We start from the raw sequence: 21,900 nt of genomic DNA, 5'->3' as shown, positions 1-21,900 counted from the left end.
AGAGAACATCTGCACGCGATTCGGAGCCCCCCTTCAAACCCATCTGTTGCCATGGATACAGTGTTTGACGGGATGAGGAAGTAGCTAGCAAGTCAACACGTCTGCAGGGCTGACACTAATAGTACCTACTGTTTTTCAACTTAATAGACACATCTTATACAATTGCTGTGGTTGAATACATTTAGGTGAGTTGTTTTGTCAACGTTAACAAATATGCCAGTTTGTATACTGTAGGCTATTAGAGATAAAACACTATCCCGGCGAAAGCTAGCTCTTGCTACGGTAAAGAGTGCAGTACAGTAGCTACTGTAGCACTAACCAGAATATTCAGGCAATCAGACGAGGCTACAGACCAAGCTTTGTTATCAAGTCTTCGTATAAAGCGTTAGCTAACTAGGCTACTTACTGGTTGAAGGTCCCCAAAATACTTGGACCGTGAAGTGAAACACCCCTAGCCCCTGTCTTTCTTCCAACAAATGTAGAGCTTCAGTAGCGCCAGCTGACCTTAGCCAGTACACTGCACTAATGCATTATTAGTGACACTGATCAAACTAAGTGTTGCTATCTGCATGATATTTTCTAGAACTAATTCGTTAAGCTAGCGTAGGTGCAGCTGACATTTTTTCAATAGATTCTGTGCACGTTAGCATACCGCATTTTCAATCATTTTCAGAAAGGTTTGTTATTGAATGATTTCCTTCAGTAATGGAGGATGATGGACTGAAGGAAAGCTTGAGGCTACAGTTCCAGGCCCTTCAAGAACAACAAGAGAAACGTCTCCAGACAAGATTAGAGCAACTGAAACAAAAGGAGTTGGAGAAGACCCCCAACGGTTCCTCTGTGCTCCTCCAAGTCCAGGATGACTTGAATCTTGCAGGGCAAGATAATGAAGCAGAAACAGTTAGTGAAAAGTAAGCTTCCCAAATGTTATCAATGTTGCTCTGTTAAGCCTACTGACACCAAGAAGATAGCCGATGGCAACTTCAAATAACTGATGGTTTTAGTAGCATTACATATACATTCAAGCATGACAGTGATATTTTGAGAGTGAATACATTCTCAGTTAATGTGAAAACAGAGTTCAACCAACCTCTGGTTCTAAAAGGGTAATCCTCAATTTTAAATGTACATTTTTCTACTTCCCTTTAGACTGTTACAGAATGAAAATGAACAGTTGCAGGTACAAGTGAGAGAATTAAGAGATGAAAATGGCCGCCTCTTCAAACTTCTAAGTGAGAAAGAATTTGAATTAAAACACCTGAAGAAGAAGAGGGAGGAAGACAGGCTGGCTCTTGCAGGTCTAGTAATGAAAAGGCTACATTTCACAGTTGTTTCACAATTTTGTTGTAACACAGTTGATTTATTAATTATTTGCATCACATAAATAACAGATATGTATTTTTTGTAAGGAACCTCTGGCATGGCAGGTGATGTAGCAGCCACTAAGATTGTGGAACTTTCAAAGAGAAATCGAGAGTTACGTGCTGAGATTGAACAGGAAAAGGTTAGGTCAAAGCAATCAAGCAACAGAGTGAAAGAACTTGAGAAAGAGGTAAATAATATCTGTTTCATAAATAAAAGAATACATCATTTAAACATGATATTGACAGTTACGTTTTCTCAGATACATAAATCATCTTTGTATAATTGATAATTTAGTTGAAAATGTATTGCTAATTTCTCTGCCCAGGTTGCTTTGTCACTTAATCCTCTGGGACAAAAGACAGATCTGAAAACAAAGGATCTGCAGTCTGCAGATGATTTTCCAGAGGTGAATATTACTTATCACATTTAATAATATATCTATTAAACACAGATTTTGTACAGCATTTCTCTAAAATGTAGACATTGATAAGATACTGGTCACTAGATTGTAATTGTTTCTCAACAGAACAGTGCAATGGTGAAATCACTTCAAGAAAAATTCTCCGCTGCCCAATTCAAGATGACAGAATACCGCAACCAGATTCAGGCTGTCAAACAGGAATTGAAAATAGCTCAGAAGGTAGTATGTTACATTTACATTTATTCATTTAGCAGACGCTTTTATCCAAAGCGACTTCCAAGAGAGAGCTTTACAAAAGTGCATAGGTCAATCATCATAAACAACGAGATAGCCCCAAAAACATTGTTGCCAAAACATGAAGCATACATTGTGAAAAGCAAATAAGTGCCAATGGGAAGAAACATAAGAGCATGTAGTTAGACAAGTTACAATTAAACATGAACCTCAAAAGTGCAAGGGAGTACCTGTAGGAAAGCAAGCAACAATAATATAATTCAAAGCGAGTACAAGAAGTTAAATCAGTTACAACTAACCAACAAGAGCAACAAGCCTCTCAATAACAGTCATTATTTTCCTGGATGAAACTAACATCAGGTCCAGCGAATCATTCCTAAGTACCGTTGTACTCCCGGAACAAGTGCATCTTTAGCCTTTTCTTGAAGGTGGGGAGACAGTCAGTGTCTCTGATGTAGGTGTTAATGTTGATTCGACCCTGATCCATAGATATAGAGCAAATTCAACTCTCAGCCCAACCTGTCTTTCTGCTGCAGGTGATAATGAATGAGGTGGGGGAGGAGGTCAACATCCAGCAGCTACTTAGCAGCCAAGGGAATTGGAGGGGCCGCTCTCAGCAGATACTGGCCCTCCAGAATAGGGTAAGCCAGTGTCATCATGTCACTCGTCACTATCACCACATGCCTCACATGCCAACTCCAGGGAACTGGGGTACTGTAAGGCCCTGTTTACAGTTGTTTCTAAAATGCACACACACACACCAAAAAGCTAGCAATTCAATGGAGCATATGGGTGGTATTTATACTGAAGAGTTAGTTTGATGAATTAAACTCGGTGACACTAGCAGATACTCTGCTCACTTCCATCAGACCCTTTTATGTACTGCATTTTTACACAAGTGATTTAAAAGGATTTGTCATAGGATTTATTGAATATGGAAAGTTGTCTTTCCTTTCGCCTACTGTAGGTGCGGGACTTGGAGCAGCAGTTGAACCAGTCAGCTCAGCGGAAGCAGCCCAGTATCTTGAGGGTTGAAGAGGAGCTACTAGGGGTCCTCCAAAAAAAACCACCCCAGGAGAGAAACATCAGCCATATCCGATCCATGGAGAGAGAGAAGAGAGAAACGCTAGAGGTAGCTGCATACGAGTGAACCCAACCGGTGTCCACATCTGTTAGCTCATCAAGTTGCAAATGACAATGACAATAAACTCTTGTTTCCTTCTATGACTTTGACAGAGGCTAACAGGGGTGTACGAGTCTCTCTTGAAAGACCACGAGGATGTCAAAAAGAAGCTGGAAGGCTCTAAGGCCAGAAACAAAGCTCTGACCACCGAGGTGAAGTCCTTGAAGATGCAGATCTCCACCCTTCTGGACAAGGGGAAACACGACAATGAGCTTGTGGATGCCTTACTGGTAAGATAAACGCTAAATCATGACTGTAAATGTTAATTTGACAGTTAGGTTACTATAGTCGTACCAATAAATCTAATGAAGTAAAAAATGATGGAACAAACAAGCAAAAGTGGATGTTGCGTAGCTTGAACGGACATCGATACACAACAGATCTGAGAGTGCCTCAGCTTATGTGCCGTCTTCCACCCCTGTCCTCTGGTGCACTGCCCCCTCCTGGCGTGGGTGGATAGAGGCAGCAGAGTCAGCTGCAGGGCGTATTGACCCGGCTCAGCCAGCAGGACGCACAGAGCAAGGAGAGCCAGCAGACCCTGGGGCAGCAGCTGATCAGCGAGGCCCAGAGGCACAGCTCCCTCATCCAGCAGCTCAAACAGATGGTCTCCGAGAGGGAGGCCAAAGTCACAGAACTGGAGGAGGAGATCGAGCAGCTCTCCCTCAAGGTATACAGACTCTTAGTGACAGTGCCATCACACAACTCAGTAGCCACCTGATTCAGTAGCTCAGACCCTACTTAACTTCCATGTTAGTACAGGGAAGGAATTGGACCTGGAACTTGCAGAAGTCAAAGTGCATTAGCTCAGATGGATCCAAATCTAGAGTCGATCCCATGTCTGCCAAGTCATTCAATTCATTTGTAGGATAATTTGTTCAGTCTTTTGTATATTTATTGTATATTTAATTCTATTCTAATCCCACTTAGTACTGCTAGTTTATGTACCCTTAGTATAGTTAGTCCACATATTTAAATTTTAGGTATATGTTTATTGTATGCACCTTCCTGCCAAAGCAAATTCCTTGTCTGTGCAAACTTTCATGGCGAATAAATCCCTTTCTGATTCTGATTCTGATTGTTTGTAATTATGTTGTAGAGAGAGAATGGCAGTCAGTCAAGCTCCAAGTCTGCCATTTGCAGCTCCAAGCCTTCGACAGCAGGGGGCGACAGTAGCAAGAGATTAAGCTCTGCACGGTACAGTATGTTTGCATGTGGCAGCTGAAAAGTGAGAGAATCTTGCGAGAGATTGTTTGTCCATATCACTAAAAAGTTGCTGCACAATTCCCTTTTTTGCAAATCAGATCTATTTATTGTTATTAAATGACTGTGGTAAAGTATACTCATGCAATAATTCTCTTAAATTCTACTGTATATGCACAGTTCTCTTTCCAAACTTGGACATAAACTGGTGGAGTCGAGCTTACTGGTGGACACCGGGTAAGTTTCAAACTCCCGTAAGAGACAATTTCTCAGACAAGGAGTCCTATCTCTGTTTGTTCATATTGAACTAACACATTTGTCTATGATCTCAGAGACTCTGGACCTCCCCTCAGTAGTCAGGCAGTGAAGTCCCTGATGGACCAGTGTATGGAGTATAAAACCCTGTACCAGGCCGTCAGTGTGGAGAGAGATCGACTTCTAGAACTAGTTAAGGTCCAGCAAATCAGGTATGACACAGACTGCCTATGGATTTCATATCCGACACATTGTTCAGCTTGTAAGCACTCTAGGGACTGTTCCATTTAGCTACGACAGCTCCTTTTGTCTTTGCGTGTGCAGAATACTAACGCTGACTTGGAGCTTTGTGGGAGCCTTTTGTTGATAACAAGGCAAACTACCAATTTGAATAGCACTAGCTGCTCTGCTATTGGAAAGTATTGGGGCATAAAAAAACACTGACTTTATACTTTTATTTACATGACTGATGGATAGTCGTGAGAACAGTGGGTGCTTCGGTGCCTTAGGTATTTGAATAGCAAAACTAGAGAAGTTTTGTTCAAATTTGCAATTGAAAGTATTTAACTTGCTAAACTATGTTGCATTATTCAAAAAATCCTGTGGTAATAAATTGCCACGGTGAAAAATACAGCTTTATTTGCTGTATTTATTTCTAATTTCTTTTTAATTTAATTTCTTTCTTTCTGTTTAGGAAGGCGACCATTCTTTTTTTTTCTTCTTTTATGTTCTTAGACAGTACTGTGCAAGACAATTGAATGGTAATCTTGAGTGCCTTTCCTCTGTACGCAAGGTAGCACGACTCCATTTGGAACTAATTTCCATCTTTCTTCCAATGTGTATGCATTTGAAACCTCATTCCCAGTTTCTAGGAGGTTAGATTAGGGTGACTGGAGCTTTCCCATTGAATGTTGATCCCTTCCAGTCCACGGGAGAGGAGCTGGTTTACTTTCCTATGATTATCACCCAGCAGGCTGAGCAGCTCTGTGTGATGTGGCCCCGGCAGGGAGGAAGAGGTGAAGCGCAGGTGCTCCGAGGCGGAGCAGAGGTACCAGGGCGAGCGTCGCAGGGCCGTGATCCTGGAGCAGCAGCTGGATAAGGCTAAGCTGGACCTCGGCAAAGGGTCGACTCCGCGTAAATCGAGCAACAAGAACTTGGGCGGTATGAATCCGACACGATGACCACAGTCCATCCGTTACACATAGACCTAGCTCAGACAGACCTCCTCTACCGGCTTACATTGATTTTTTCCGTTTATATTGTGTATCTGCTGTGTTATTTGGTCTTGTTCTCCCCCAGGAACGTCCTCCAGCCTGACAGTGCTCTCTGGGAGAGTGGACGAGTTATTCCCTCTGAGCCCTCAAGGCCCAGCCAGGGACTCTCAAATAAGTGAACTAAGTACCCAGTGAGTCCAGCTGCAAGCTGTGTAACTTACATGTCTTTGAAGTCCTTGGTGGTGATGTTGGGATACAATTTTCTACTTACCAAACCCCCCCCACACCCCCTTTACAGAATAATCCTTACACTAAGCACACACATGTGTTATGTATCAAGGTCAGATGAAAAACAAATGATATTTTGTATTAACGGCCATTGTGTAATGGTTTCTGGCGTTAATTTAGATGTAGCTGACCTGATTGAAATAATGTGGAGGACTTCCATCGTAAAGATACATTTATGAAGCAAACAGATGTTGATGGTACCGTGTTGCCCTCAGGCTGGCTATTCAGCTGGAGGAGACGGAGGCACTGAAGGCAGCGCTGAAGAGCACTCTCCAGGCCAAAGAGGAGGACCTGCAGCTCTATAATGACATGATGAGCCAAGTCAAGCATGTATTCCTGCAGGCTCTGCGACAGCACAAGCAGGATACTAACCAGGGGAGTTAACAGAGCCGGGTCCTGTTGGACTTCACGTCTGACAGCAGCCTTCCTACTCCTGTCACTTGTGCTCCAAGGAAGGACATCTTGAGCGAAACAGGCCTGTCCGTGTCAACATTGCACAATGTCACAACTGATTCAGTGGACCCTTCATACTCTCAGTCCTTCCAACTAGAGGACTGCTCGGTGTTAAGGCCCCCTCTTGCGAATATAAGTAGACCAATCAAACCAACAGGATATGGGGTGGCACAGCTTATCACCAGCTGCACCGAAGGCAGCAGAGAAGCGCTCAGACTGTTGATTGTGGAAAAGGTCGGCGCTGATAGAATGTCTTAAGAAGTGCTCTGTGTCATTGTCTGTTCTAAATGTCATTGACATACCAATTTAAGAGGAGTTAGTGTCTCCCTTCTGATATATATCTATATAGAAAGCATATATATGACGCTCATGCATCATGCTAATATGGTGTGCAACTGGTTATGTAACGGTTGGAAAAATGTATCCTATTTTATGAATGAAATTAAACTGTTAACTTTTTGTTTTACTCACTGCTGTAGATTTGACTATATGATACATTTTGAATAAATCCTTATTTGTCTGCCGTTTCTTTTGGCTGTAATACATCACAGAAATATTATACCACGAAAACCAAATGGTAAATATTGTAGAGCGAAGTCCCTAAATAGTTCAAGATTCTTCTGAACTATTGCAACTAATCTCTTCTGACTTAAAACCAGCTGTGTGGGAATAGTGGTTGAGAACTAACGCAGACTTAAGATACACAAACTCCCTCTTTGCCGCTTTATGCGTTCCCCAGAGCATGTCAAATGCATATATGACCTTAGCTTCTCACTCCACTTTTGGATTCTAAAGAGCTGTCTCATCTGTGTATCCTAGTGGGAGTGGCTTCTACATTCATACCAACATCCGAGTTATTTTCTTCCTATGTAGCCAAACGAATTTCAGCAAAGCCCCCCTCCACTCCTCCACATCACGCTTAATTTAAACCCATGGCTGAGTTAGTGTGCTGCTTCAAATACCGCACTATTTCTTCCAGAACCCTGTGGGAGATTGGCAGGTCCCGGCTGTACCAAGTGAAAAAGTGCCACAAGACAAAAATATCAGACTTTGGATGTGATGAAGAAAGCCTTTATGCTGTGAGAAACAAAAGACAGCTTGTGTCGAACACCTCCTGGATTGAAGGTGAGGTACTTCGCTCTGCAGTGCACCAGTAGCTGTTAAAGATGGGACTTTGACAAGGTAGCTAACGATAGCCTGGACTCACTGTCTACACTCAGTTGAGGGGTGCCAACATTTGAATCAAAGGTACCTTACAGCACTAGTTACTGGAAAAGGCAGTGGTCATGTCCACCAAACCATGCCACCATCCAGAAAGCTTTAATACCTGATGGGTTTGCAAAACAGTCATGGAAAGCATCAGAAAAGTCAATGTGTATTACATTTTGTGGACTATCATACATACATACTTTCTTACATTCTTAACATCATGATGCCTTTTAGTTGAATATTGAACAAAACATTTAGTTCTTTAATGTTTGAACATCAATCGGTCCTCATTAACTAGATGAGAGTGTATTTACAGTAAAACTGTAAATGTCTGTCATGTACTTTTACAGTTGAGATTTGATCTACAGCAACATACAAATAGTGCATATAGTGAATGTAATAGATAGAACTCACTCCTGTGTGATTTGCCTAGGGGCAGATCTGTATGTTGTCTTAGCATTAATATGCCTATTCCTGATGACCTCAGAAATCAAAGGGTGTCATCACTCTCAAATAAATTACATTTCACCAAACAGTTTAATATTGTTTTATGAAGCTGGATTACGCAGAAAGGTGTAGATTTATTCCGAAATGCCCAATAACCCACCAAGCCAAACACACACTTATGTAAACACAGCATACGTAAACAGCCTCACCTATTTGTCATTCCAGGTTTGAATGACTCCTTTCTCCATCCTTCTCCTCAGAGGGATTCCCTCGTTCTGGACCAATGCTTCCTGTAGACCATTGACTGCATCCAGAAACTTGAGTAAACAGCAGTGCTATGAACGCAGAGGTTAAAGTTAGCCGTCAGTGTATGAGGGATCTGACAACTTTTCTCAGGCACTATAAGCCGTGTGTGCTTGTATGGAGCCCATTCATTTCACAGTAGAAAGAAACCTCTCATTTACATGTAATGGAAAGAAAATAAACAACCGTTTTAGCTGAGCTCCTAATCTGTTAATTTGCAGTTACTGAGAAAAGATAAGTGGTTTTGAAACTGAGGAAGGAGAACAAAGGAATTGTTTAAGAAAAACATCTTAGTGAGAGTTTAGCTGTAAAGAACCGGGACTAAGGCGGAACTTACATTGTTCCAATGTAATAGAAACTTCAAAGTAAGAAGATATTTGTCATAATAACTCAGGTATCTTATATCATTAAACAATATTAGAGTGTGTATGAAGGGGTACGAAGACACTAAACCATAAAAAAGGTTGAGAACAGACAGTTTTATCTGGTCTTAAAATAATCTGCATCCAATACAATGGAAGCTACTCTAAAATGAGATTTGAAAAATCATGTTGAGGCATAATATCTTAGCTCATGATCAACATTCCATACACATCACTAGATGGCAGCATGATCTACCTCCCCTTTTGACAAGTTTTGACAATGATCACTTTCGTTGCTTGCTCAACCATTTTTTTTTTATGTATTATTATTCTACCTAACAAAGTCATTCACCCCTATATCTATACATAACCCAGCCATTATGCGTGGCTCAACCCAAAAGGATTCAAAAAATCTTGATCAACAGGTACAGTTTGTGTAACCTGTTATTTGTATACTATTTTTAGGGACAGTAAGCACATATCTGAAAATAGTTTATTGGCTGACCATACAATTATTTGTACTTTGGCTTTGAGAAAAATTATAAAATGAAATGCCTGACAACAGACTTGGTCAGATTCGGCAAGCTTGCCACAATACTACAAGGCCATCAAGTAACTACTCTTTAGAACTAGCCAATGGTTCTTCAGGATTATGTCCACAGGTTACTATTGTTATTAGTGTTATTCTATTGTAGTCTGCTAACTCTCATTTGGCCTGAGCAAATTATTCACAACCTTCATGCGGGTCAAGAGCTCATGTCCAACAGCAGGAAGACTGGAAGTCTGAATCAGTGGTTGTGTCGTGCCCATTTGCCATAGTCACTGACGCAGATATCCTCTCTGCCCTCCTGACAAGAATGATTCTTCTACAAAACAAGGCAGGAGACGCTGTTAGGTGTTGAGTCCTGGACAGGTTCACCTCCCAACACATGGACATCTGGCAGATGTCCGGTCTATCACTGGGGAATTGCGGATCACCACAGCATTACAGAGTTGAGGGAATCATACGGTTTGACGCAAATAGCCACCCTTATCAAGACTGTGGCTCCTCTGGTCCCACAATTTGGTTTGATTGCTCTCGTTGAACAAATATGCAGTTTTCAGGTTTCACCACAGTGGAGTCTGAGTCATGTGTATTTCATTATTCTAGCCCTTTTCTGCTGTGTCTTTTCTGTGGTTTCTAAAGGGGATGAGATCTTATCTGGAAAGAACATTGACAGATCAATCATTTAAAGAGTGGCCTAGCCGTAAAAAAAAAAGATTCAGGTCACAAATATCCAATAATACAGCAGATGGCCCTGTAAAATTAACGTTTTTGTTTTAATATTATTCATTATCCTTATGTTTGAACTTCCCTTGCATCCATGCTTTTTTCTCAAGCTAGATTTTGAAGGATGTGTATTGCAGCTTACCCTTTTCTGATTCACAACACATCTGATCGGTGACAGTTCCCCCTCTGGGTTCTTCATTACCTGCCAACAACTTTGTCCTATGCTGGTGCCTGTACTTTATAATGACCCAAAGTATCATGTTTTCCCTGCTGACACCAAGAAGTCACCAGGAATGAGGATGTTCAATTTATAACTTTTAAATTCTTCAGATTTCAATCAAATTGGGTCTCCACATTTTGACCCCCTGTGGGTGACGTTGTCATGTGTCCCCTTGACCTTTAATTTTGTCAGCTCAAATAAAAGATGAAATATTGAATGCAGCAGGAAGAAGACTGAAGGATAAAATGGTGAATGTTGTGGATTGGTGACAGAATCAAAAAAATATTTTTTTTAATATTTTCTAGTGTTGGTCAAATTGAAAAGCTGATGTAATTGGTTAGGATGTGTAAAGAATACTTTAGTACCCTTTCCTATGGTACTGCTATTTTGTAGATCTACTTACTATATACTGTACAGTAGCAGTGACCTTTAGCTGTTTCCGTAAAATTCTGTCATTTTCCTATTGTCAATCATTCAGAACATGCTCATGTCTCACTATTAGCTCAAGGACAAATACAACTGGATTAATATTAGTCAAATGGAACAGCACATGCACTGCAGGTTACTGAGTTTGTCTGAGTCGAAGCTTGGAGAGATCTTACCAATCTCATTTACATCAATCAGTATAACCCTAACCCATGGTGACTCATGCTCGCGTACTTATGTCTTCACCTAACAGGTGAGATAATCAAGCAAAATGTCTTGTCTGTCTCTAACCGTCCTATCAACCACTATGAAGAGTCTCACAGTCTTAACACATGCCCATCTAAAGTGATGAGCTGATGAGTAATTTACTGGTGCTGTTAAAAGCAGTAACCATGGGTGTTGAGTGGGCCAGAAAAGTCTCATTAAAATGACTTCCCAAGAAAACGACTGGGAAAGTATGATGTTCTTGAGTGTGACCAGGGGAGTTGGGTGGACTGACACACTGAAGATGTGATCCTACTTCTCACTAACGAACACAGACAAATTGTATGCTGTAAAAAAACACAAAATGTCAAATACAACCTAAAAAAAGGAGGTCCGGATCAAGTTATAGCATTAGAACAGTACTACACAAAAACACAAGATTATGGCACAGATTTATATTGCACGTCTCGTTATTTTGACAAAGACACCTTCACCATCTAGTAATGAGCCTTAAAAGTCAACCCAACATATAAAAGAACATGTAAAGTATATGTCAACCTAGTCCTAGCCTGTGTAACATCATTGCCAGATGACATTTATACAGTACAACCTATGCTTAATCATCATTTGTGTCACACATAGAGGACACTTGGGTTCGGAGATTATGTCACCCTTTGGTTCTCTGCCTTACCAAAGTCTGACCATCCCCCATCCTGAGCAAACTGTCTTACGTCCCTAGCAGGACTGGCTGTAATTGACACCGGACCGCTTAATTAATTAATGGCCCCTGACTCAGGCTCTGGACTGGCTGTATGGTGTAGCTGCTGGTTTCCTGGCTGGCTACAGGATGGAGTAAGGGGTGGTGGGAGGGACAAATGAGGGGAGAAGAGCACCAGAGCGCCCGAGGAGAGGAAGCAGTCAGCGGCATAGTGACCATCAATCATCCTGGGCCATTGTGGTCCTGTCCGTTCTACGCCGGCGCTGTGCAGGCAGGGAGATACAGGGGGAGAGAAAGATAGAGAGAGGGGGCAGGGGGGGAGAAAGGAGGGAGAAGAATGGCGGGGGATCTGCCTGGGTGTTCTCACCCTGCACTGTTGGGTTTGGAGGCAGTGCTGCTGTCTTACTGCATCTCCTCCGTGCTCTCCCAGGTCTTGGACCCAGAGGTAAGAGGCTGAACATCTTGTCCACAGGTCCCAGGACCGTCATCGGGTTACTGCAGGTGTCGGGCTCCGCTTGGCTCTTTATGGAATTGCTTCATGTGATGAATGTACGGTGTTTGTTCCGCCCGCCCAAAACAGACAGCGGCCGGTGAAGCTACATGTGTCGAAACATGATATGTTGTGGGGTGCTACGCAGTTAGAACAAATGGGTGTTTTAATGGGAGCATAAACATCATTATCACAGCGAGGCGCCATTTCTTTTGTTCGGATCCTGGAATTGTACTCATGATATGTGACAGTTGGGACTGTCAACAATGCAGAACAGAGGCATCAATGAACTGTTTTGAAATGTGAGACAGGGAAGGCATGAAAAGACTGGGTATAGTAGGCTACGGTACTCCAAAACACCAAACAACGGTTAACTCAAAACCAGGCAGGTCTGAGAACATTTTGTACAGGAAAGTTCTAGAAACAAGCAGGTTTCAGTGGTGTCCACAGAACCAATGATTACAGATATAGTTGAATTCTCAGAATCCCACACAGGAAAATAGCATGGTCATACAGAAACTTTCATATTTTTCAGAAGCAGTATTTCCAGCACCTCAAGGTCCCAGAACCACAGAATATGGTATGGTTTTGGTGTGATAAAGGAGGGCAGCTTTCAATGCCAGAGTTGGGTCTTGTTTTGCGGTTTCAAACTGGGCTTGGCTCCCTTGGTCCAGGTATTGGTATGGGTCTGGATGAGCTGTATTATGTATTATCTAACCAAGTATGTATAAGTAAGACTGTAGCACGACAATCCTTGAAATCCGTTTGAAAGAGAGAAAGCCATGGCCAACTTCACAAAATCTGGGTTGTTTGTTTTGATGCATTTACAAAACGTATTTGGCATATCTACTAATCCTACTACAAGGAAAATTAGGACAAAGTCACAGATTATCATTGGGTGTGCTTTGCCTTCGGCAAGGGCACAACCTTTGTTCTCTCACATATATTTATTTATTTATTATTGTTTATTTTCGCCCCTCTAAGGATCAGTCAATATTTGGACTACATACACAACGGCGGTGTCAAAAGGTTCGTCTTGGTAGCGATTGCGTTGGTTGTATTTTTATTTACGTTCCGTTGCATGGTTTAAGTAGAAATTGCGTTTTTGTGGTGAAAAGTGAAGCTAACGGTGGCTAATTTGCTAGCCACAGTCACTGACGTCACGAAAACACCGCGTGACTACCTGTAGCAGAACATTCGTTTCACATCTGTTAACTTGGGGGATAGCTAGGCTAACTATAGCTTTACTGCAAGGCAGCTGCAGGAACGCCACAAGCAAAGAGGCCAGGGTGATAACTATTTACTCATTTTACTTTGTGATGTGAAACACAATTATGAAATGTAATGTACAATATTAGCTGATATTATTAAGGAAGTAGGCCCACATCTACTTTTGGAAACGGTAGTCTACTATTTCACTGAAGCATTAGCATCATGACATTAGCCTCTGTTGCCCGGGCAACACATACTACAGTGGTCTATGATGCATCTGTTTTCAATCTTTAAAATAAACATTCCTCACAAATACATTTTCGTTGTAGGATTTATTATGACATTACATTACAAGTAAACGATTTGTGGGTGAAATTATCATTACCTGTGGTTTCAAACCAGTGTTGCTCACTGCAACGCTGTAGCCTACGCGAGACACTACAAAAACATCTACACAGCTGTAGGAAGTCAAACGGCGACAGAACATGTTCGGCACTCCCCTTACTTAAATCAAAAGTCTATCTAACTGCTAACCTTAACTTCATTGCCACAGCCTAAACTTTGTCAATCTGTTCATGAAAATAATTAATGTCAGCCTAAACTGTACAACGGAACGTTAAATCCAATTCAACCAACGCAATCGCTACCAAGACGAACACAGCAGTAGTCTACTGTACTGTACTGTAGTAGTACAATTTACCGGGGCAGCTTCTCCACACAGGGATAGCGCACTTTGCGTTGTTACTGTTGTTACTTAATGATCGCTACCAGTGAGCTTTTCATGAAAGCGATTTTCCACTAAATAAATGTCAAGCTTATTTACGTTTTTGGGGGCATATTTTCAGTTAGAAGATGGTACTGTTTGAATCGCGATTCAATCTTCTACTGCCGGTAACGTCGTAGAATAATCCTCAAAAGGGGTTCTTTATTCATGAATGAATGCAATGAGTAGGCTAAATGCATGAAAATATCACGAGAAGGGAAAAACTTACGTTATAGAGATTAGGTAAATTTTTACACCGGTCTGCCAAATTTATTCGTTTTGATCCAACGATGAGGATGCCTTTTGCAGGGGAAATGAGAAGATCTATTTCATTCTACACTTCACTCGTATTTTCTTTTACTGCAAATCTATGTAATCTTGTTAAATAATAAGTATGCATTTTTATATAAAATATACAGAAATATTAGTTTTAAAAATGTCATTCAAAAACGGACCCCTGTGCAACCGACGCAAGCAAGCACACTCTACAATTTCCCCAGAAATTGTACCCTCTCTAGTTAAGTATTATTCTTGCAAAAGTTACTTTTTGTCACTTAGACTAAGGTCAGCTAAATAATTTTCGTTTAAAGATCCCCATTTGTTGATATTTAACAGTTAATTCTCCCTAATGTCCTTGGCAGACACTGACTGACATTTACATATTTGGGGAATCTCATCCAAAGCCAGGCCAGGCCCCTGACATGTTGTTTAACATGTCAACTCCCTAAAGCCAATCAGGGCTGGCACGCAGCACCAGCATCAGCACCCTGCACATACACCACACATTTAGCTCTGAAGACCATGCAGCCTCACACTACAAAAATAAAATAAATAGAACCTGAAAACAGTTGTTTTTAACAAAAAAAAACATTATTTTTCCTTCAGAACATGCACAGTCCTGGTCTTGTTCATGCTGACGTACAAGTTTTACAGATCTGAGATCATCATATTGCACTGTTTTTGAGCTATCAAAGTGATGTATTTCTTTTTTCTCAGTTTTTCCATAGGCACGATTACAAATCCCCAAATATATACTCTATTCTATGGAAGGGTCAAATATACAGTGTCATATTTGCTTCTTAGCGATAGATCCTTTTTTTCTGAATGCCCATCTGTTGGCCCCATTTTATACTGAGTTGAAAGCTCCTACTAATTAATTTGAATGCATCTTATTATAAAGGATATCATTTGTTGTTTTTTTGTCTGAAACATGATGTAACAGCTGTCCTTTTGATCGGGTGCGCAAAACATCCCTTGTCAAGATATATTTTTGTCTGTTGTAAACACAGCTTTTAAAAAGGCAGCTTTGGTTATTTCAAAATGTCAGGCATTGCTTTCTCTTCCATGACAGGAAATTAAATAAGAATCCAAGATCGGATTTTTTTATTGATTTGTACACATGTACCATAGAGTTTATAAATTAAAATGACTGCTATTATAAGAAGTAGTCAATAAACCGTCCAATTACTATGGTTATTGAAATTTTTGGTTGGCTTACAGTCCTGTCATATTTCCTTCCAGGGACATGTGGGGCTTGTCCAGCACCAACTCTCTAACCAACATTTAGTTGCATAATAATCAGAGGCTGGTAGCAGAGCAAAGCCTGAGGCTGGAAGCAGAGCCAAGCCTAATGCAGTGTGGTGGAGGCTGGTAGCGAGCCAAGCCTGTTGTGGTTCGTGGAAGCTGGTAGCAGAGCTGAGCCTGGTGCTGATGGAGGAGGCCGGTAGCAGAGCCAGGCCTGGGGTCCTGGGAAGACAAGTGTGTTTAGGGGATGCACAGAATGGTGATGGAGGTGATGTGAATGGTGCATGCAGTAACCGGCATGGTCTCTAGGTGTGGCGGAGAGTCCTAATGGGTCACGGCTGAGCAACAGCTCGAGCAGATCCCCTGGGAAGCCTGGATAGAGGGAGAAGCAGAGAAGCAGAGAGGGAAGGGTGGGAGGGTGACAACAACAACATGCTAGCACAGGGACCAGAGGAATGGAAGAGACTGTACTCTTAATTGACAACGGGGAGTTCGGTCGCATTCTTCTGTGCTTTACTGGGCTGATGCGTATTAGTTGATTGGAGACTGGGCTGATGCGTATTAGTTTGATTGAGAGAGAAGGAACAGTCTTGGTGAGCTATCTTCCTCCCGAACTTTAGTTAATCTAACTCCATATCTACGTAAAAACCAATTGTTGCCGTTTCCATTTCTGTGTGATGGTCAGGATTATAACCATTAAATCTAACCATTAAATTTGTGGCAGATTTGAGATAAATGCGATCACATGACCCCAGGTTCTCAGAGATTTTAGACAAATGAATAAAGGGGTCAGGCCAGATTAGCACAGAACACATTTTGAAACTCACATAGTTTTTTACAAATACATTTATTTTCCAATGTATTTGTAAGTATAGCACCACTAACTGCATGTTTTATACACGATTGTACAGAGCTGGAATCTGGACTGTATCTGAAGTGACTTGATAATTGTTTTCTTTCCACCTCCAATAGCTTCAGCCCACAGATCCTCCGAAGAAACCAGAACCAGTAACCTCGGAAACAGTGGTTTTCTGGGGCCTGCGACTATGGCAGGTCATCGGCATATTTTCAATGTTTATTCTTGCCATCAGTGAGTAAATGCAAAACTGTTACAAAATGGCTTTTTCTATGTTACTTAAGCTGAATCTGTTTCGCCGCTGTCTCTCTTTGCGTTTAGAACAAATAAAAGGGCCTCAACGGTCCCGAGTGGCCGGCTAGTCAGAATGGAGTCACAAATGGGCATCAAACCTCCCGATTGCTTTATTGACCCAGAACATCTCGGTTGGGTCCAGGGGCGTAGCCACGTGGTGGCCAGGGGGGACCACGGCCACCATTGGTCAAAGAATGGCCACCCTTCCGGCCCCCCCAACCTCACAACAAAAAAAAAAGATTTTTATTGTATTTATTTTTTTAAACCTCCTGAACAGAAACGGTATAAAGCTGAAATAAATGCATTAGTATTTTTTTTATGAAGTCGTCTTATATTGTCATTTGTCACTTACTCTACAAGCCCCATATTCGCAACATGTTGGGCCACGCCGCCATCAACAGCGCAAGACACAAACCAACGTATCTGCATTCTGACAGCGCTTCAATGGAGACTAGCAGCTAACCACTTGATACCGTTAGAAAACTGCTGCTCTGAGTGATGCAGTGTGTGAGTTTTAAAATAGTAGTTTTTGACAATCAAGTGCCACCCCAAATAAAAGACTGGCCAGAGCTGGCCCCCCCAGAAATAATGTCCTGGCTACGCCCCTGGTTGGGTCAATAATTAAGTTACAATAATCAAATCATGGCACAGATAACTTGCTAGTGATTTCCCCTGGGTCTAACACAATCCCATGTATTAAAAAAATGAAAGGCATTCTTTAATATTCCGGCTAATATTTGTATTCTTCTTTTTCATAAGTAATCACTCTGTGCTGCATCTTCAAATGCCGAATTCCCCGAACCAAGAAAGAGATTGAGGCACGGAGCGCTCAAAGACTGGCGGCAAAATCATATGCCAACACACTGGAAACCGTTCCCCCGCTAAATGAGCTCACAGAGATCCCTGGATGTAAGTACCCATCCGCTTGACCCTTCTCCATTCGCTACCGTTATCATTTTTACACCCGTTTGAAGTGTAGAACCAATAACCAACCTCAGTATCCACATACCAATACCCGAGCATCTTATTTCAAACCTGCAGTGTGTGACAAGGTTGTATTTTGGAGAAATGGGCCCAGGCTACCACCTGCTAAGCCTGTTGATGCTTTCCTTGAAATCACAAAATACTATTACTATTAATAGATACTTTTCTGTTTCGTCATTCTTCAGGATGTTTCATAAGGTCTGAAAGTTAAAAGTGATTCAGAACTTTAAGCAGAATGTCACATTGTAAAGTGGCAGGTAAATTAAAGTAACAGCACTTCTAGACACATTTTCACACATACCAATACAGTTTTACAAGGACAATTTGGTTGATGTTTAGGGTGGACAGTAATCAACAATACTGAGGCAAGAGGTTTGACGTGTAGAAAACAACAATCTACAACAAAAATCTAACTCAATCACAATACATGTCACTTACTGCCACCCAAAAATGCTCAACATTATTTGAGAGAGAAACATAAAAACCTTGTTTCAATCCATCTCTTCAGGGGAAACCTTTTTTCTCAGACAACTTTTGATTCATTTGTTTATCACCCGTCCTTCTGAAAGATATTCCCCTCTATAGCTATTCCATTTATATGTTTATTTGTCTTTCCCATTTGCAGCTTTCAATGCATTCTTCCCATCAATCCTCTACATGTTTGACCTTTATCTTGTAGTTTATTATATGACTTCCCCCTCCTTTTAAACTCTATCCCTTCTTCTTTCTCTTCCCTTTTTCTCTCTGACCTCTGTCTTTCCCTTTTTCTCTCTGACCTGTCTTTCCCATTTGCAGCTTTCAATGCATTCTTCCCATCAATCCTCTACATGTTTGACCTTTATCTTGTAGTTTATTATATGACTTCCCCCTCCTTTTAAACTCTATCCCTTCTTCTTTCTCTTCCCTTTTTCTCTCTGACCTCTGTCTTTCCCTTTTTCTCTCTGACCTGTCTTTCCCTGTCTTTCTCCTGCTTCTTCTCTGTTCCTCCAGCCACTGTGGACACTGGTGTTGTGCAGACAGTTTCTGAGCAGGTGCAGTCTCGCAGCGCTAGCAGCAGCCAGCTTCCTGTGGTGAGGGAGGAGGAAGAACAGGGCGGACCTCTCACTTTACCTGATACAGGATGACTGTCTTTACTCTCCTTTTCTGTCCTCACTTCCCCCGCCTCGCTTATTCCTTACAAAGTAGGGGATACCCCAGCGAAGAATTATGGAAACAATGTGCTCAGTATTCTCATTTCCTGCCAAAGGAGGACTTGAAATTGACATCTTAAGTATTGCAATGAACGTTTTTCCTTTCTTGCTTCCTCGCCTGTTTATATACTGTACATGTGTGTGTTCATTCAAAATTCTGTTTAATGCACAATGCTTGTGTGTACTCTCTCTCTGTCTCTTTCTCTCTTCTTTCTGCTGTGAGATCAGCATGAAAATAAAATGAATGTACCCTTTCTCTTTCATAAGTATTTCAAGTATGATCATGAACTTTAAACAGTAGTGTCCCGTGGATAGCGATTCTCAACATAATCTGTGCCACACAAATGCATCATGGTATGAACGAACAGGAAGTGCATGCATGTCATGTCAACCTTTCAAATGATATCACAGACTTCTGTCACTACAAAAGTAATCAAGCATGAGTTTGTAGTGAAAAGCTTTCTCAACTCAGCACTCACTACTCAACCATGAACCTTAAACTCTCCATAAAGTTTCCTTCTAAGCTCACTGAGGGGATACACTAAGGATGTGTGAGCAAATATTCAAATGACATCACATGGAGTCTCTCCATGAATTATGCTATGCGTGAAGTCAACAATCATACACAAACTTGACCCCACAGCATGTCAACACTTGGGCACATTTAATCTGTAATATATAACAACGTTTCAGTAATGTATTGTGCTTTGTGGTAAAGACCATGTCTCATGACATGAAAATATCAATTTAAATAGATTCATAACAACTGTAAAATGTGCTTTTGAGAACCAAAATCCAGAAACAAACAACCTTGGATTTTCCTAAGAGGACCTCTTGTGTTGTATTGTAACCTTGCAACACACAATCACATATGGCTTTCAGATATGACCAATGGATGAATTATAAAGTGCGCAACTGAAGTTCAATTTCAGACATCCTAATATGCTATCTTGTTCCTTAGCTCATGAGCATTTATGACCAATCTTTGACATTTCATCAGATATTGTAATCCATGCCAGCCTCTGTGAAAATGTGAAAATATCATACATTTGCATGTCAGTGGGTTAATTCATGTCAGTGGGTTAATTCAATCATGTCTCATTAAACAACGTATGTTAATCTCCAATCATGAACAGTTATAAACCTTTTATACCTCCTTTATATGGATGACTCCTAACCTATTACAGTGTAGAGTAGGATAAACTACAGACTCCAGACTCCTGCTTGTCACAGTCACTCATGTCATTGGTTCACTGGACCTCCCGAAGCTGTAGTTCACTGTGCTGAGAAGTCAGGCTCCATTTAGAGCTGCTGGTTGAAAGGTTCTCACATCCCTGCTGTCCGTGTTGCTACAACACACACACATTGCATTTTTTTTCACGTTACTATCTCTTTAGCGGTGAGCCGGGAGATGAAAGAGGGTCATTCGAGGGTCCTTCTGATTGATTGGCATTTTTAGACATGCAAAGAGGGTGTCTGGGTTTGGGTGCATGTCACACACCGGGTCCTCAGGGCAGACAGCAGCAGTGAGGTGAGCGACACCCTGAAGGTGTAACAACAGGAAGATGTGTGGCTGAGGTGGGTTGGGGAGCTAAAGAAAAGCATAACTGTGTATAGTTGTCTGGTTTTCTATCATATAAACTGTAAAACATTTTGTATCTTTTTTAAATATTTTCTTATGGTCTAAAGTGAGTTCTGGTAAACCTTTTCATTTACTGTGAGTCTGTCCCCTTTGGTTTTGCTACTGTTTATTTGCAGTACCTCAGGTCACCACCAGGCTTATCAAAACGTGTCAGAGTTTTTTTTTTCTGCCGCAAGAGTTAAAAAAATGACATGGTGTGAAAAAGGAATAGAGGTTATCACAGCTATAGGTGTTATCTGTGGGCCTTCAGAATTTCTAGATTCTGAAAACAAGAAAGCATTCTGTCCCAGGGTTGTTAAACATGCCTGGTTGTAGCTGTTGACATGTAAACATTGGCCTGAACTAATCACAGCTGTATTTGTGCATCCAACTAACAGAGCAAATCACTTAGATCACATAGACAAACACATCAAGCTTAGATTTTAGTTTGGTTTGTTTTTAAGTCCTCTCTATTTTAGTATTCCGGGTAAAGGAAATCTATTTATTTTCCCTCTAATGCTTCACAGGGAAGATATCTTGTGATAATCCTAATAAGGCAGAACCTTGGAGGAGAATAGTCTGCTTCACAACCCCCCTCATAGAGTTGCACCCTCACTTCACAAACAATGGCTGATCTCAAACCGTGATAGTTTCTTTCTTACTCACTGCACTTATTTAACCTCATTAAGAAAATAAATAGGCCATGCTCATCAGAACGAATACTGACAGATGTGCTTTCATTAGAACATGACCCACTTAAGGTAGCATTCACAGGGATTATATTTTTCTTTCCACTTACCACAGATTGTTGTGGGCACTCGGGGGGCCTGATGATAACTAATAGCTGCTGAGTTGTCCGTATCACTGACTGCTATTGTGTGTTTCTTTTCAGCTGCAAAAGTGGAGGAGAAAGAAGAGGTGACGACGGTGTCTGGAAAAGTAGATGGTGAAAAAGGAGAGAAGAAAAACGCAAAGGAAGGCAAGAAAGAGGGGAAGGGAGCTAAGGATGGAAAGGAGGATGAAAAAGATGCCTCAACAAAGAGAAAGGGTGAAAAGGCTGAGAAAGGGTCTTCAAACAAAGGAGAGGATGAAGGGAAGGGGAAGAAGACTGGAGAGAAAGGGGAGAAAGGAGACAAAGGAGGTGGCAAAGGAGGAGCAAAGGGGGGAGCCAAGAAACCTCCTGCAAAAAAATGA

The 21,900-nt window shown here is 41.4% G+C and overlaps 2 protein-coding genes across 5 annotated transcripts; both read left to right on the top strand.

Annotated features, from left to right (window-relative positions):
• Window position 1: 1 nt before the first annotated feature.
• Window positions 2-7,131, top strand: ccdc13 (coiled-coil domain containing 13). Of its 4 annotated transcripts, XM_067252459.1 has the most exons (16): window positions 5-185; window positions 704-911; window positions 1,150-1,298; window positions 1,410-1,552; window positions 1,691-1,771; window positions 1,892-2,005; window positions 2,557-2,661; window positions 2,988-3,152; window positions 3,257-3,433; window positions 3,664-3,870; window positions 4,300-4,397; window positions 4,584-4,640; window positions 4,736-4,870; window positions 5,665-5,819; window positions 5,958-6,063; window positions 6,376-7,131. In XM_067252459.1, exons 2-16 carry the CDS (start codon window positions 706-708, stop codon window positions 6,542-6,544), a joined length of 2,067 nt encoding a protein of 688 aa, XP_067108560.1. In that variant the 5' UTR covers window positions 5-185; window positions 704-705; the 3' UTR covers window positions 6,545-7,131. The 4 variants fall into 4 exon arrangements, with proteins under 4 accessions (XP_067108564.1, XP_067108563.1, XP_067108560.1 ...); XM_067252463.1 differs by lacking the exons at window positions 5,958-6,063; window positions 6,376-7,131 and having other exon boundaries at window positions 2-185; window positions 5,632-5,807; XM_067252462.1 differs by lacking the exons at window positions 5,958-6,063; window positions 6,376-7,131 and having other exon boundaries at window positions 2-185; window positions 5,629-5,807.
• A 4,962-nt stretch (window positions 7,132-12,093) lies between these two features.
• On the top strand, window positions 12,094-21,900 carry tmie (transmembrane inner ear). Its single transcript, XM_067253774.1, has 4 exons — window positions 12,094-12,217; window positions 16,734-16,851; window positions 17,671-17,820; window positions 21,599-21,900. The coding sequence occupies exons 1-4, from the start codon at window positions 12,110-12,112 to the stop codon at window positions 21,898-21,900; spliced, it is 678 nt and encodes a 225-aa protein (XP_067109875.1). The 5' UTR covers window positions 12,094-12,109.

The sequence above is a fragment of the Osmerus mordax genome, chromosome 16 (genome assembly GCF_038355195.1).
Source record: "Osmerus mordax isolate fOsmMor3 chromosome 16, fOsmMor3.pri, whole genome shotgun sequence".
Lineage (NCBI taxonomy): Eukaryota > Metazoa > Chordata > Actinopteri > Osmeriformes > Osmeridae > Osmerus > Osmerus mordax.
This window is presented reverse-complemented; position numbering and strand designations above follow the sequence as displayed.

Bases quoted from the DNA above. Each gene is read 5' to 3' on its own strand.
- ccdc13 (XM_067252459.1), top strand. From the start codon at position 706: ATGGAGGATGATGGACTGAAGGAAAGCTTGAGGCTACAGTTCCAGGCC. The intron at 3,871-4,299 runs GTATACAGACTC...ATTATGTTGTAG, and splicing joins TCGAGCAGCTCTCCCTCAAG to AGAGAGAATGGCAGTCAGTC. The intron at 4,398-4,583 runs GTACAGTATGTT...GTATATGCACAG, and splicing joins AAGAGATTAAGCTCTGCACG to TTCTCTTTCCAAACTTGGAC.
- tmie (XM_067253774.1), top strand. From the start codon at position 12,110: ATGGCGGGGGATCTGCCTGGGTGTTCTCACCCTGCACTGTTGGGTTTG. The intron at 16,852-17,670 runs GTGAGTAAATGC...CTTTTTCATAAG, and splicing joins AATGTTTATTCTTGCCATCA to TAATCACTCTGTGCTGCATC. The intron at 17,821-21,598 runs GTAAGTACCCAT...GTTTCTTTTCAG, and splicing joins GCTCACAGAGATCCCTGGAT to CTGCAAAAGTGGAGGAGAAA.